At 56.0% G+C, this 16054-nt stretch overlaps 1 protein-coding gene across 1 annotated transcript in view; it reads right to left on the bottom strand.

Moving 5' to 3' along the window:
* scrib (scribble planar cell polarity protein) overlaps nt 1-16054 on the bottom strand; it is a 322951-nt gene that overhangs the window by 230650 nt on the left and 76247 nt on the right. Inside the window, exon 9 of the mRNA XM_078230184.1 lies at nt 643-939. Coding sequence (XP_078086310.1) covers nt 643-939 — 297 coding nt within the window. The remainder of the gene's footprint in view (nt 1-642; nt 940-16054) is intronic.

Below are 16054 nucleotides of genomic sequence, written 5' to 3'. Positions count from 1 at the left end.
CCCTCACCCCGTGTTCACACACGTGATGTAATAAACTCCTTAAACATACACTCAGCCCCTTGTTCCTAGCCCCCATTCCCTCACCCAATCCCTATTGTGCGGCACAGCTGCCTCACAGCGTCAGGGTTCGATTCCCGGCTTGGGTCACTGTGTGCGTGGAGTTTGCACATTCTCCCCGTGTCTGCGTGGGTTTCCTCCGGGTGCTCCGGTTTCCTCCCACACTCCAAAGATGTACAGGTTAGGCCAAATGACCAGGCTAAATTTTTTTACTCATTTGTGGGACATGGGTGGGGTTGCTTGGCCAGTATTTATTGCCCATCCCTAGTTGCCCGAGGGCAGTTGAGAGTCACCCACATTGCTGTGGCTCTGGAGTCATATGTAGGCCAGACCGGGTAAGGACGGCAGATTTCCTTCCCGAAGGGACATTAGTGAACCAGCTGGGTTTTTCCGACAATCGACAATGGTTTCATGGTCATCTAAATTGTCTCTTAGTGTCAGGGGGATTAGCGGGGTAAATATATGGGGTTCTGGGGTTAGGGCCTGGGTGGGATTGTGGTCAGTGCAGACTCGATGGGCCGAATGGCCTCTTTCTGCACTGTAGGGATTCTATGATTCGATGCTATCCCGCGCTGACTCTCTTACCTCCACAGGGTATTGGTCCTCGTTGGTAAAGTTGACAGTTGGTTGGTTAGGATGAGCCAGGGTCTCCTCAATCAGCGTGTCCTGGTAATCGTCCCCGAGAGGCTGGCCTGGTGGGGGTGGAGAATACGACCTGGCTCGGTGCAGAGTCGGGGAGCCATCTCCTGTCCTCACACCATCTGCAGACTTGTCTAATTCTGACATCTCGCGTTCTACTACCATGGTGATGGTGGGTGCTGTGCCAGTAAGAAGCGCTACTGCCTGATCATGCCTGGCATCTGCCATCTCTACCCCATTGATCTGCAAACATGCCCAAACCTGCAGTCAGTTCACAATGAACTGTGGGCAGCAGCCTCACAACCTGCTCCAGCGGCTCATTCACAAGCTTCAACCACATCAACGGGGAAAGGAGGGCAACGGCCAGATTAACACAGACTGACTGATCAGGCAGCTCTCGCAAAGGACAAAACTATAACTCTCACCGCCCGGAGGACACAATGTCCCGATGCACTCACCAAGCTGACAGTCCTACAGCAGGACTGAGGGAGTGCCGCACTGTCAGAGGGTCAGTGCGGAGGGAGGGTCAGTGCGGAGGGAGGGTCAGTGCGGAGGGAGGGTCAGTGCGGAGGGAGGGTCAGTGCGGAGGGAGGGTCAGTGCGGAGGGAGGGTCAGTGCGGAGGGAGGGTCAGTGCGGAGGGAGGGTCAGTGCGGAGGGAGGGGCAGTGCTGAGGGAGGGTCAGTGCGGAGGGAGGGTCAGTGCGGAGGGAGGGTCAGTGCGGAGGGAGGGTCAGTGCGGAGGGAGGGTCAGTGCGGAGGGAGGGTCAGTGCGGAGGGAGGGTCAGTGCTGAGGGAGGGTCAGTGCGGAGGGAGGGTCAGTGCGGAGGGAGGGTCAGTGCGGAGGGAGGGTCAGTGCGGAGGGTCAGTGCGGAGGGAGGGTCAGTGCGGAGGGAGGGTCAGTGCTGAGGGAGTGCCGCACTGTCAGAGGGTCAGTACTGAGGGAGCACCGCACTGTCAGAGGGTCAGTGCTGAGGGAGTGCTGCACTGCCAGAGGGTCAGTACTGAGGGAGTGCCGCACTGTCAGAGGGTCAGTACTGAGGGAGTGCCGCACTGTCAGAGGGTCAGTACTGAGGGAGTGCTGCACTGTCAGAGGGTCAGTACTGAGGGAATGCTGCACTGTCAGAGGGTCAGTGCTGAGGGAGTGCTGCACTGTCAGAGGGTCAGTACTGAGGGAGTGCTGCACTGTCAGAGGGTCAGTACTGAGGGAGTGCTGCACTGTCAGAGGGTCAGTGCTGAGGGAGTGCCGCACTGTCAGAGGGTCAGTACTGAGGGAGTGCTGCACTGTCAGAGGGTCAGTACTGAGGGAGTGCTGCACTGTCAGAGGGTCAGTACTGAGGGAGTGCTGCACTGTCAGAGGGTCAGTACTGAGGGAGTGCTGCACTGTCAGAGGGTCAGTACTGAGGGAGTGCTGCACTGTCAGAGGGTCAGTACTGAGGGAGTGCTGCACTGTCAGAGGGTCAGCACTGAGGGAGTGCCGCACTGTCAGAGGGTCAGTACTGAGGGAGTAGTGCACTGTCAGAGGGTCAGTGCTGAGGGAGTGCTGCACTGTCAGAGGGTCAGTGCTGAGGGAGTGCTGCACTGTCAGAGGGTCAGTGCTGAGGGAGTGCTGCACTGTCAGAGGGTCAGCACTGAGGGAGCGCTGCACTGTCAGAGGGTCAGTACTGAGGGAGTGCCGCACTGTCAGAGGGTCAGTACTGAGGGAGTGCCGCACTGTCAGAGGGTCAGTACTGAGGGAGTACCGCACTGTCAGAGGGTCAGTACTGAGGGAGTGCTGCACTGTCAGAGGGTTAGTACTGAGGGAGTGCTGCACTGTCAGAGGGTCAGTGCTGAGGGAGTGCTGCACTGTCAGAGGGTCAGTGCTGAGGGAGTGCCGCACTGCCAGAGGGTCAGTACTGGGGGAGTGCCGCACTGTCAGAGGGTCAGTGCTGAGGGAGTGCTGCACTGTCAGAGGGTCAGTGCTGAGGGAGTGCCGCACTGTCAGAGGGTCAGTACTGAGGGAGTGCTGCACTGTCAGAGGGTCAGTACTGAGGGTGTGCCGCACTGTCAGAGGGTCAGTACTGAGGGAGTGCCGCACTGTCAGAGGGTCAGTGCTGAGGGTGTGCCGCACTGTCAGAGGGTCAGTACTGAGGGAGTGCCGCACTGTCAGAGGGTCAGTGCTGAGGGTGTGCCGCACTGTCAGAGGGTCAGTACTGAGGGAGTGCCGCACTGTCAGAGGGTCAGTACTGAGGGAGTGCCGCACTGTCAGAGGGTCAGTACTGAGGGAGTGCCGCACTGTCAGAGGGTCAGTGCTGAGGGTGTGCCGCACTGTCAGAGGGTCAGTACTGAGGGAGTGCCGCACTGTCAGAGGGTCAGTACTGAGGGAGTGCTGCACTCTCAGAGGGTCAGTACTGAGAGAGTGCTGCACTGTCAGAGGGTCAGTACTGAGAGAGTGCTGCACTGTCAGAGGGTCAGTACTGAGGGAGTGCTGCACTGTCAGAGGGTCAGTACTGAGGGAGTGCCGCACTGTCAGAGGGTCAGTACTGAGGGAGTGCCGCACTGTCAGAGGGTCAGTACTGAGGGAGTGCCGCACTGTCAGAGGGTCAGTACTGGGGGAGTGCCGCACTGTCAGAGGGTCAGTACTGAGGGAGTGCCGCACTGTCAGAGGGTCAGTACTGAGGGAGCGCCTCACTGTCAGAGGGTCAGTGCTGAGGGAGCGCCGCACTGTCAGAGGGTCAGTACTGAGGGAGCCCCGCACTGTCAGAGGGTCAGTGCTGAGGGAGGAAAGGATGTGAAAGTGTTTTATTGCCAATGGCATTTACTGAAACAACTTTGGGGGAAAAGGAGATTTGATCAATGTGCGGGTTCCTGTGTGCTCCACAGGCAGGTTCACACAGCCGCAGTGACATTCTCACTGACTGAAACACGGAGCTTGCACACACACAGCGTGTTCATTCCAAACCCTCTTTAAAGGGCTTGGCGAGGGAGGACAGAGGAAATATTGGAAGCTGAAACTTGTGAACAAACCCTTGGAGAGAGTGCAGGTCACTGTACAGTCCCTCTCCCTTCACCAAACAGTACATGAATGCACTCACACACACACAGGCACTCACTCTCTCACACACACACACAGGCACACACTCACACACACACACACAGGCACACACTCGCTCACACACACACAGGCACTCACTCTCTCACACACACACAGGCACACACTCACACACACACACACACAGGCACACACTCGCTCACACACACACAGGCACGCACTCGCTCACACAGACACGCACTCTCTCACACACACACAGGCACACACTCGCTCACACACACACAGGCACACACTCACACACACACAGGCACTCACTCTCTCACACACACACAGACACGCACTCTCTCACACACACACAGGCACGCACTTTCACACACACACACAGGCACACACTCGCTCACACACAGGCACACACTCACACACACACAGGCACGCACTCACACACACACAGGCACTCACTCACTCACACACAGACACGCACTCTCTCACACACACACAGGCACACACTTTCACACACACACACAGGCACACACTCGCTCACACACAGGCACACACTCACACACACACAGGCACGCACTCACTCACACACAGGCACGCACTCACTCACACACACACACACAGGCACGCACTCTCTCACACACACACAGGCACGCACTCACTCACACACAGGCACGCACTCGCTCACACACACACAGGCACACACTCGCTCACACACACACAGGAACACACTCGCTCACACACACAGGCATACACTTGCTCACACACACACAGGCACACACTCGCTCACACACGCACAGGCACACACTCGCTCACACACACACAGGCACACACTCGCTCACACACAGGCACGCACTCGCTCACACACACACAGGCACACACTCGCTCACACACACACAGGCACACACTCGCTCACACACACACAGGCACACACTCGCTCACACACACACAGGCACACACTCACTCACACACACACAAACAGGCACGCACTCTCTCACACACACACAGGCACACACTCGCTCACACACACACAGGCACACACTCACTCACACACACACACACAGGCACGCACTCTCTCACACACACACAGGCACACACTCGCTCACACACACACAGGCACACACTCACTCACACACACACAAACAGGCACGCACTCTCTCACACACACACAGGCACACACTCGCTCACACACACAGACACGCACTCACACACACACACAGGCACACACTCTCTCACACACACACAGGCACACACTCGCTCACACACACACAGGCACACACTCGCTCACACACACAGGCACACACTCGCTCACACACACACAGGCACGCACTCTCTCACACACACATAGACACGCACTCTCTCACACACACACAGGCACGCACTCGCTCACAAACACAGACACGCACTCTCTCACACACACACAGGCACGCACTCTCTCACACACACATAGACACGCACTCTCTCAAACGCACTCGCTCACACACACACACACACGCACTCTCTCACACACACACAGGCACACACTCGCTCACACAAACACAGACACGCACTCGCTCACACACACACACACACAGACACGCACTCACACATACTCACTCACACACACACAGGCACGCACTCTCTCACACACACACAGGCACTCACACACACACAGGCACTCTCACACACACACAGGCACTCTCTCACACACACACAGGCACTCACTCACACACACAGGCACTCACACACAGGCACTCACACACACACACACACACACAGGCACTCACACAAACACACACAGGCACTCTCTCACACACACACAGGCACTCACACAAACACAGGCACTCACACACACACACACAGGCACACACACACACAGGCACTCACACACACACACACAGGCACACACTCACTCACACACACAGGCACGCACTCACACACAGGCACTCACACACACACACAGGCACTCACACACACACACACACACACTCACACACACACACACAGGCACTCACTCACACACACACAGGCACTCACACACACACACACACAAGCACACACTCTCTCACACACACACACACAGGCACACACTCGCTCACGCACTCACACACACACAGGCACGCACTCTCTCACACACACACAGGCACACACTCGCTCACACACAGGCATGCACTCACACACACACAGGCACGCACTCACACACACGCACTCTCTCACACACACAGGCACACACTCGCTCACACACACACAGACACACACTCGCTCACACACAGGCACACACTCGCTCACCCACAGGCACGCTCTCACACACACACAGGCACGCACTCACTCACACACACACACACAGGCACGCACTCACACACACACAGGCACGCACTCTCTCACACACACACAGGCACACACTCGCTCACACACACACACAGGCATGCACTCACACACACACACACAGGCACACACTCGCTCACCCACAGGCACGCTCTCACACACACACAGGCACGCACTCACTCACACACACACACACACACACAGGCACGCACTCTCTCACACACACACAGGCACGCACTCTCTCACACACACACAGGCACGCACTCTCTCACACACACACAGGCATGCACTCTCTCACACACACACAGGCACGCACTCACTCACACACACAGGCATTCACTCGCTCACACACACACAGGCACACACTCGCTCACACACACACAGGCACACACTCGCTCACACGCACCCACTCACACGCACTCACTCACAGGCACCCACTCACACGCACCCACTCACACGCACTCACTCACACGCACCCACTCACACGCACTCACTCACAGGCACCCACTCAAACACACACCCACTCACAGGCACCCACTCACACGCACCCACTCACATGCACTCACTCAGACGCACTCACTCACACCCACTCACACAGGCACCCACTCACACACACGCACCCACTCACAGGCACCCACTCACACGCAGGCACACATGCACCCACTCACACGCACCCACTCACAGGCACCCACTCACAGGCACCCACTCACACACACGCACCCACTCACAGGCACCCACTAACACGCAGGCACACATGCACTCACTCACACGCACCCATTCACACGCACTCGCTCACACGCTCCCCGCTCACACGCACTCACTCACACGCACTCGCTCACACGCACTCGCTCACACGCACCCGCTCACACGCACCAACTCACACGCGCTCACTCACACGCACCCACTCACACGCACCCGCTCACACGCACCCGCTCACACGAACCCACTCACACGCACTCACTCACACGCACTCACTCACACGCACTCACTCACACGCACTCACTCACACGAACCCACTCACACGCACTCACTCACACGAACCCACTCACACGCACCCACTCACACGCACCCACTCACACGCACTCACTCACACGCACTCACTCACACGCACTCACTCACACGCACTCACTCACACGCACTCACTCACACGCACTCACTCACACGAACCCACTCACACGCACTCACTCACACGAACCCACTCACACGCACTCACTCACACGCACTCACTCACACGCACTCACTCACACGCACTCACTCACATGCACTCACTCACATGAACCCACTCACACGCACTCACTCACACGCACTCACTCACACGCACTCACTGACACACACTCACTGACTCGCACTCACTGACACGCACCCACTCACACGCACTCACTGACACGCACTCACTCACACGCACTCACTGTCACACACTCACTGACTCGCACTCACTGACACGCACCCACTCACACGCACTCACTCACACGCACCCACTCACACGCACTCACTCACACGCACCCACTCACACGCACTCACTCACACGCACTCACTGACACACACTCACTCACACGCACCCATTCACACGCACTCACTCACACGCACGCACCCACTCACACACACGCACCCACTCACACGCACTCACTCACACGCACCCATTCACACGCACTCACTCACACGCACTCACTCACACGCACTCACTGACACACACTCACTCACACGCACCCATTCACACGCACTCACACACTCACACGCACGCACCCACTCACACACGCACCCACTCACACGCACTCACTCACACGCACTCACCCACACGCACTCACCCACACGCACCCACTCACGCGCACTCACTCACGCGCACTCACTCACACGCACCCACTCACCCGCCCTCACTCACACGCACCCACTCACACGCACCCACTCACACGCACCCACTCTCAAGCACTCACTCACACGCACCCACCCACACGCACCCACTCACTCACACGCACCCACTCACACGCACCCACTCACACGCACCCACTCACACGCACTCACTCACTCGCACCCACTCACACGCACCCACTCACACGCACCCACTCACACGCACTCACTCACACGCACTCACTCACTCACACGCACCCACTCACACGCACCCACTCACACGCACTCACTAACACGCACCCACTCACACGCACCCACTCACACGCACCCACTCACACGAACTCACTCAATCACACGCACCCACTCACACGCACTCACTCACTCACACGCACCCACTCACACGCACCCAATCACACGCACTCACTCACACGCACCCACTCACAGGCACCCACTCACACACACGCACCCACTCACACGCACCTACTCACACGCACTCACTCACAGGCACCCACTCACACGCACTCACTCACACGCACCCACTCACACGCACTCACTCACACGCACCCACTCACACACACTCACTCACACACACGCACCCACTCACACGCACCCACTCACACGCACTCACTCACACGCACTCACTCACACGCACTCACTCACACGCACTCACTCACACGCACTCACTCACACGCACTCACTCACACGCACTCACTCACACGCACCCACTCACACGCACCCACTCACACGCACTCTCACACCCACACTGGCATCGTCCCCAACACACAGACTCTTGCCACTCTCTCAGAAATGCACCGTCACACGTGCGCATACCCACCCGCACACCGATGCTCGCACATGCTCAAATACACACTCATCTGTAATCATTCACACGCATTCACACATGCACCCAATGCGTGCCCAGCCACACAGACCTGCAGTCACGCACAGTCACGCATAGGAACACACACAATTGCAGTTGTAACAAGGTCACACACTCACCCGGCCAGTCACATGCTGACCCACACAGCCCCACCCCACCTCACACGCAGCCCCACCCCACCTCACACACAGCCCCACCCCACCTCACACACAGCCCCACCCCCGCTCGCACACAGCCCCACCACACACACACAGCCCCTCCCCTCGCGCAAGCAGCCCCCCCTGGCGCATGCAGCCCCCCCCGCACACGCAGCCTCCCCTCCACACACAGCGACCCCCTCAGACACACAGCCCCCTCCTCACATACAGCCCCCTCCTCACACACAGCCCCCCCTCACACACACAGCTCCCCCACACACACACAGCGCCCTCCTCTCACACAGCCCCCTCCTCACACACAGCACCCTCCTCACACACAGCGCCCTCCTCACACACAGCGCCCTCCTCTCACACAGCCCCCTCCTCACACACAGCGCCCACCTCACACACAGCGCCCTCCTCTCACACAGCCCCCTCCTCACACACAGCCCCCTCCTCACACACAGCCCCCTCCTCACACACAGCCCCCTCCTCACACACAGCCCCCTCCTCACACACAGCACCCCCACACACAGCCCCCTCCTCACACACAGCGCCCTCCTCACACACAGCGCCCTCCTCTCACACGCAGCCCCCTCCTCTCACACGCAGCCCCCTCCTCACACACGCAGCCCCCTCCTCACACACACAGCCCCCCCACACACACACAGCCCCCCCACACACACACAGCCCCCTCCTCACACACACAGCCCCCACACACACACAGCCCCCTCCTCACACACACAGCCCCCTCCTCACACACACTGCCCCCTCCTCACACACAGCCCCCTCCTCACACACAGCCCCCTCCTCACACACACAGCCCCCCCACACACACACAGCCCCCTCCTCACACACACAGCCCCCTCCTCACACACACAGCCCCCTCCTCACACACAGCGCACTCCTCACACACACAGACCCCTCCTCACACACAGCGCCCTCCTCACACACAGCGCCCTCCTCTCACACGCAGCCCCCTCCTCACACACGCAGCCCCCTCCTCACACACACAGCCCCCCCACACACACACAGCCCCCCCACACACACACAGCCCCCTCCTCACACACACAGCCCCCACACACACACAGCCCCCTCCTCACACACACAGCCCCCTCCTCACACACACTGCCCCCTCCTCACACACAGCCCCCTCCTCACACACAGCCCCCTCCTCACACACACAGCCCCCCCGCACACACACAGCCCCCTCCTCACACACACAGCCCCCTCCTCACACACACAGCCCCCTCCTCACACACAGCGCCCTCCTCACACACACAGACCCCTCCTCACACACAGCGCCCTCCTCACACACACAGACCCCTCCTCACACACAGCCCCCTCCTCACACACAGCCCCCTCCTCACACACAGCCCCCTCCTCACACACAGCCCCCTCCTTACACACAGCCCCCTCCTCACACAGCCCCCCCCCACACACACACAGCCCCCTCCTCACACACACAGCCCCCTCCTCACACACAGCCCCCTCCTCACACACAGCCCCCTCCTCACACACAGCCCCCTCCTCACACACACAGCCCCCTCCTCACACACAGCCCCCTCCTCACACACAGCCCCCTCCTCACACACACAGCGCCCACCTCACACACAGGCCCCTCCTCACACACCGCCCCCTCCTCACACACAGCCCCCTCCTCACACACAGCCCCCTCCTCACACACAGCCCCCTCCTCACACACACAGCCCCCTCCTCACACACACAGCCCCCTCCTCACACACAGGCCCCTCCTCACACACAGCCCCCTCCTCACACACAGCCCCCTCCTCACACACAGCCCCCTCCTCACACACACAGCCCCCTCCTCACACACAGCCCCCTCCTCACACACAGCCCCCTCCTCACACAGGCCCCTCCCCCCTCACACACAGCCCCCTCCTCACACACATGGCCCCCACCTCACACACAGGCCCCTCCCCCCTCACACACAGCCCCTCCCCCACACACACAGCCCCCCCCCCTTCACACACAGCCCCCCTCCCCCCCACACAGCTGGGCTGGCAGATGTGCAGGGTGCTGCTGGACAGTTGGTTCCCACTGCTTCTTTCACTTGGATTCCATCAGTTTTGAACAGGTTGTGTGGTTTGGCTGGTGGTCTCGGCAAGACTCTCAGTGAGAAAGGCATGTTACACACATCCCACACTCAGCTGGCGGGGTGGATTCTATTCATTTGGACTGTGGGAGGAAACCAGAGCACCCGGAGGAAACCCACGCAGACACGGGGAGAATGTGCAGACTCCACACAGACAGTGACCCAAGCCAGGAATCGAACCCAGGTCCCTGGCGCTGTGAGGCAGCAGCGCTAACCACTGTGCCATCGTGCAATTCTGTTACTGTTTGAAAGGAGCACAGAATAGGGGGCGGCACGGTGGCACAGTGGTTAGCACTGCAGACTCACAGCGCCAGGGACCCAGGTTCAATTCCAGCCTCGGGTCACTGTCTGTGTGGAGTTTGCACCTTCTCCCCGTGTCTGCGTGGGTTTCCTCCGGGTGCTCCAGTTTCCTCCCACAGTCTGAAAGATGTGTTGGTTAGATTGATTGGCCGTGCTAAACTGCCCCTTAGTGTCAGGGAGACTAGCTAGGGTAAGTGCATGGGGTTATGGGGATAGGGGCTAGGTGGGATTGTGGTCAGTGCAGATTCGATGGGCCGAGTGGCCTCCTTCTGCACTGTAGGATTCTATGAATGCAGCAAATCATCCTGCGTTAGAGCTCTGAGAGACCAACCCCTCTGCTCTTTCCGGAATAAACCTGCAAATTCTCCCCTCTCCCAGAATAAACCCTTTTTGAAAGTTACTGTTAAACTGCTTCCACCACCCATAACAATTTCCAAATTAGAAATTAAATGTGAAAATTTTTCTGACCCAATCTTTGCTCCAATCTGTAGATTTTGTTCTTTATTCTTTCACAGGATGTGGGCGTCGCTGACTGGCCCAGCCATTGTTGCCCATTCCTAATTGCCTTTGAACTGAGTGGTTTGCTCAGCCATTTAGTCATTGCTGTGGCTCTGGAGTCACATGTAGGCCAGACCAGGTAAGGACGGTGGATTTCCTTCCCTGAAGGACATTAGTGACCCAGATGGGTTTCTACAACAATCGACAATGGTTTTACAGCCGTCGTTACTGAGGCTCATTTACAATTCCAGATTATTAATGGGATTTATTCGAGACCATTGGCCTGAAGCTCTGGATTGCTGGTCGAGTGATATTCCCACCACCACATCCCCCATTCTCGGGTCACTGACCTTCCTGCACTAGAAGCAGTTTCTCCGGTGGACAACATTGCAACCCATCTCTCTCTGGATATTACGAGGTACCTCCCTGAACAGACATTACACAGCAGCATGTTGGACACTTCACACAGAAACTCAGGGAGCAGAGTCAGCCAGTGTTCCCCTGCCAGCCCACGCACACACAGCACTCTGTTTAAACATCAAACTGACAGAGACCCCAGTCAAGAAACAGCCTTTTTAAACGGAATGAGAACCAATCTGTCCTGCAGGCCTCCACAATCACAGCAAAATGGAAAGAAAATCAATAACCAAAGGGTAGGCGAGGGGTGAGAGGGGTTAGTATGAAAGGAGGTTTTACTGCGGGCTAAAGGAGTGCAGAAAGATCTGGTGTAGAGCAGACAGAAGCCACCACTGACCATACAGTAACAGCTCTTACTATTGGCCATTGCCCTGGTAACCCATGCTGTTAACCAGGTGCAAAGATGAAGGTCAGAATCCCACCACCACACAGCTGTTTAGTTACATGCAGCTCAGAGGCCAGCGAGGGGGAGGACCCGTCACTGTACAGCTCAAAATAAATAGCAAACGTGAGAGGAAGAATTGGAAGGGTAAGTGTGTGCAACCAGTCACCAGGGAAACAGGAGGACCCAAAGAATCAGTATCCTCAACAGCACTGCTGTTCTCAGGTACACCAATTGGGCCTGAATCACCTCCAATCCCTACCCATCAAACACTCCCAGGACAGGTACAGCACGGGGTTAGATACAGAGTAAAGCTCCCTCTACACTGTCCCCATCAAACACTCCCAGGACAGGTACAGCACGGGGTTAGATACAGAGTAAAGCTCCCTCTACACTGTCCCCATCAAACACTCCCAGGACAGGTACAGCACGGGGTTAGATACAGAGTCAAGCTCCCTCTACACTGTCCCCATCAAACACTCCCAGGACAGGTACAGCACGGGGTTAGATACAGAGTAAAGCTCCCTCTACACTGTCCCCATCAAACACTCCCAGGACAGGTACAGCACGGGGTTAGATACAGAGTAAAGCTCCCTCTACACTGTCCCCATCAAACACACCCAGGACAGGTACAGCACGGGGTTAGATACAGAGTAAAGCTCCCTCTACACTGTCCCCATCAAACACTCCCAGGACAGGGACAGCACGGGGTTAGATACAGAGTAAAGCTCCCTCTACACTGTCCCCATCAAACACTCCCAGGACAGGTACAGCACGGGGTTAGATACAGAGTAAAGCTCCCTCTACACTGTCCCCATCAAACACTCCCAGGATAGGCACAGCACGGGGTTAGATACAGAGTAAAGCTCCCTCTACACTGTCCCCCATCAAACACTCCCAGGATAGGCACAGCACGGGGTTAGATACAGAGTAAAGCTCCCTCTACACTGTCCCCCATCAAACACTCCCAGGACAGGTACAGCACGGGGTTAGATACAGAGTCAAGCTCCCTCTACACTGTCCCCATCAAACACTCCCAGGACAGGGACAGCACGGGGTTAGATACAGAGTAAAGCTCCCTCTACACTGTCCCCATCAGACACTCCCAGGACAGGTACAGCACAGGGTTAGATACAGAGTAAAGCTCCCTCTACACTGTCCCCCATCAAACACTCCCAGGACAGGTACAGCACGGGGTTAGGTACAGAGTAAAGCTCCCTCTACACTGTCCCCCATCAAACACTCCCAGGACAGGTACAGCATGGGGTTAGATACAGAGTCAAGCTCCCTCTACACTGTCCCCATCACACACTCCTAGAACAGGTATGGCACAAGTTAGATTAAAAGGTTTTGTAACTCAAAAATTATCTACTATGCAATTTATACTGTATGATTAGTTGACAAATACACTCTCATTGGTAGAGGCGTTGCCATGGAGAATGTACCAGTCAATTGTCAAGTATTGTTAGAAATTTAAACCAAGTAGCTTGACTCTGATTGGTCAAGTGGAAGTGGCCCTGGAAATAATAGATCTATTGGTGGTTATTTTCTAAAATTCTTTGGATGCTGGAATTGTTCCTACAGATTGGAGGGCAGTTAATGTGAGCCCGCGATTCAAAAAGGGAGGTAGAGAGAAAACAGGGAACTACAGACCAGTGAGCCTAACGTCGGGACTGGGGAAGTTGCTGGAGTCCATTATCAAGGATTTCATAACTCAGCATTTGGAAGGCAGTGGTATAATCAGACAAAGTCAGCATGGATTTACAAAAGGGAAATCATGCTTGACGAATCTATTGGAATTTTTGAGGATGTAACTAGTAGAGTTGACCGAGGAGAACCAGTGGATGTGGTTTTCGACAAGGTCTCATATAACAGACTACTATATATAGTTAAAGCACATGGGATTGCAGGTAATGTCTTGAGATGGATAGAAAGCTGGTTAGCAGATAGGAAGCAAAGAGTTGGCATAAATGGGTCTTTTTCCCATTGGCAATCTGTGACGAGTGGGGTTCCGCAGGGATCTGTGCTGGGACCCCAACTGTTCACATTATATATTAATGATTTGGAAGAGGGAACTGAATGTATTGTCTCCAAATTTGCAAATGATACAAAGTTGGGTGGGAGGGTGAGCTGTGAGGAGGATGCAGAGATGCTTCAGCGTGATTGGGACAGGCTGAGTGTGTGGGCATCTGCATGGCAGATGCAGCATAATGTGGATAAATGTGAGGTTATCCACTTTGGCAGCAAAAACAGGGAGGCAGATTATTATCTGAATGGCTATAAATTAAGAGAGGGGAGTGTGCAGCAGGACCTGGGTGTCCTTGTGCCCCAGTCACTGAAGGTAAGCATGCAGGTGCAGCAGGCGGTAAAGAAGGCAAATGGTATGTTGGCCTTCACTGCGAGAGGATTTGAGTATAGGGATAGGGATGTTTTGCTGCAATTGTATAGGGCGTTGGTGAAACCGTATTGTGTGCAGTTTTGGTGTCCTTATCTGAGGAAGAATGTTCTGGCTATAGAGGGAGTGCAGTGAAGGTTTACCAGGCTATTCCGGGGATGGTGGGACTGATGTATGAGGATAGATTGAGATGGTTAGGATTATATTTGCTGGAGTTCAGAAGAATGAGGGAGGATCTCATAGAAAACTATAAAACTCTAACAGGACTAGACAGGGTAGATGCAGCGAGGATGTTCCCGACGGTGGGGGGAGTCCAGAACCAGGGGTCACAGTCTGAGGATTCAGGGTAAACCATTCAGGACGGAGGTGAGGAGACATTTCTTCACCCAAAGAGTGGTGAGCCTGTGGAATTCATTACCACAGAAAACAACTGAGGTAAACTGAAGGAAAATTTAGCATGACCAATGCACCTAACCTGCGCATCTTTGGACTGTGGGAGGAAACCGGAACATCCGAAGGAAACCCACGCAGACACGGGGAGAACGTGGAAATTCCACAGACAGTGACCCAAGCCAGGAATCGAACCTGGGTCCCTGGCGCTGTGAGGCAGCAGTGCTAACCACTGAACCACTGTTAGTGAGGACATATTTAGAGTACTGTGTATAGTTTTGGTCCCCTTTTTTAAGGAAAGATATATGCCATCGAACCATGTTCGGGTCATCACACACTGAATAATGGGGTAAATGAATGACAGTCTCAGTGTGATGCTGGGGTTTATGTCCCAAAGACTGGCTGATCCTCTCAAACAGCATGCCCCAGCTGCTGTTTGAAACAGGCAAAGTACAGACCATACCCAACCAGCCTTTGCTTGCAAACTCAAAACAGCGTCCAACATTAGATGTGATCCAGAATTAGGCAACATTTGCTAAATAATCCTCAGTGTGCTCGGAATTACGCTGACAACCTAATCATCTGCTGCATTCTCCATGGCAATGCGGCGACCAGAGTTCACTCACCAACCAATCAGCACATTCTTCATATACAGAATAAATTGCTGTT

The sequence above is a fragment of the Mustelus asterias genome, chromosome 2 (assembly GCF_964213995.1).
Source record: "Mustelus asterias chromosome 2, sMusAst1.hap1.1, whole genome shotgun sequence".
Lineage (NCBI taxonomy): Eukaryota > Metazoa > Chordata > Chondrichthyes > Carcharhiniformes > Triakidae > Mustelus > Mustelus asterias.
The sequence above is the reverse complement of the archived record's forward strand: the minus strand, read 5'-3'. Positions and strand labels throughout refer to the sequence as shown.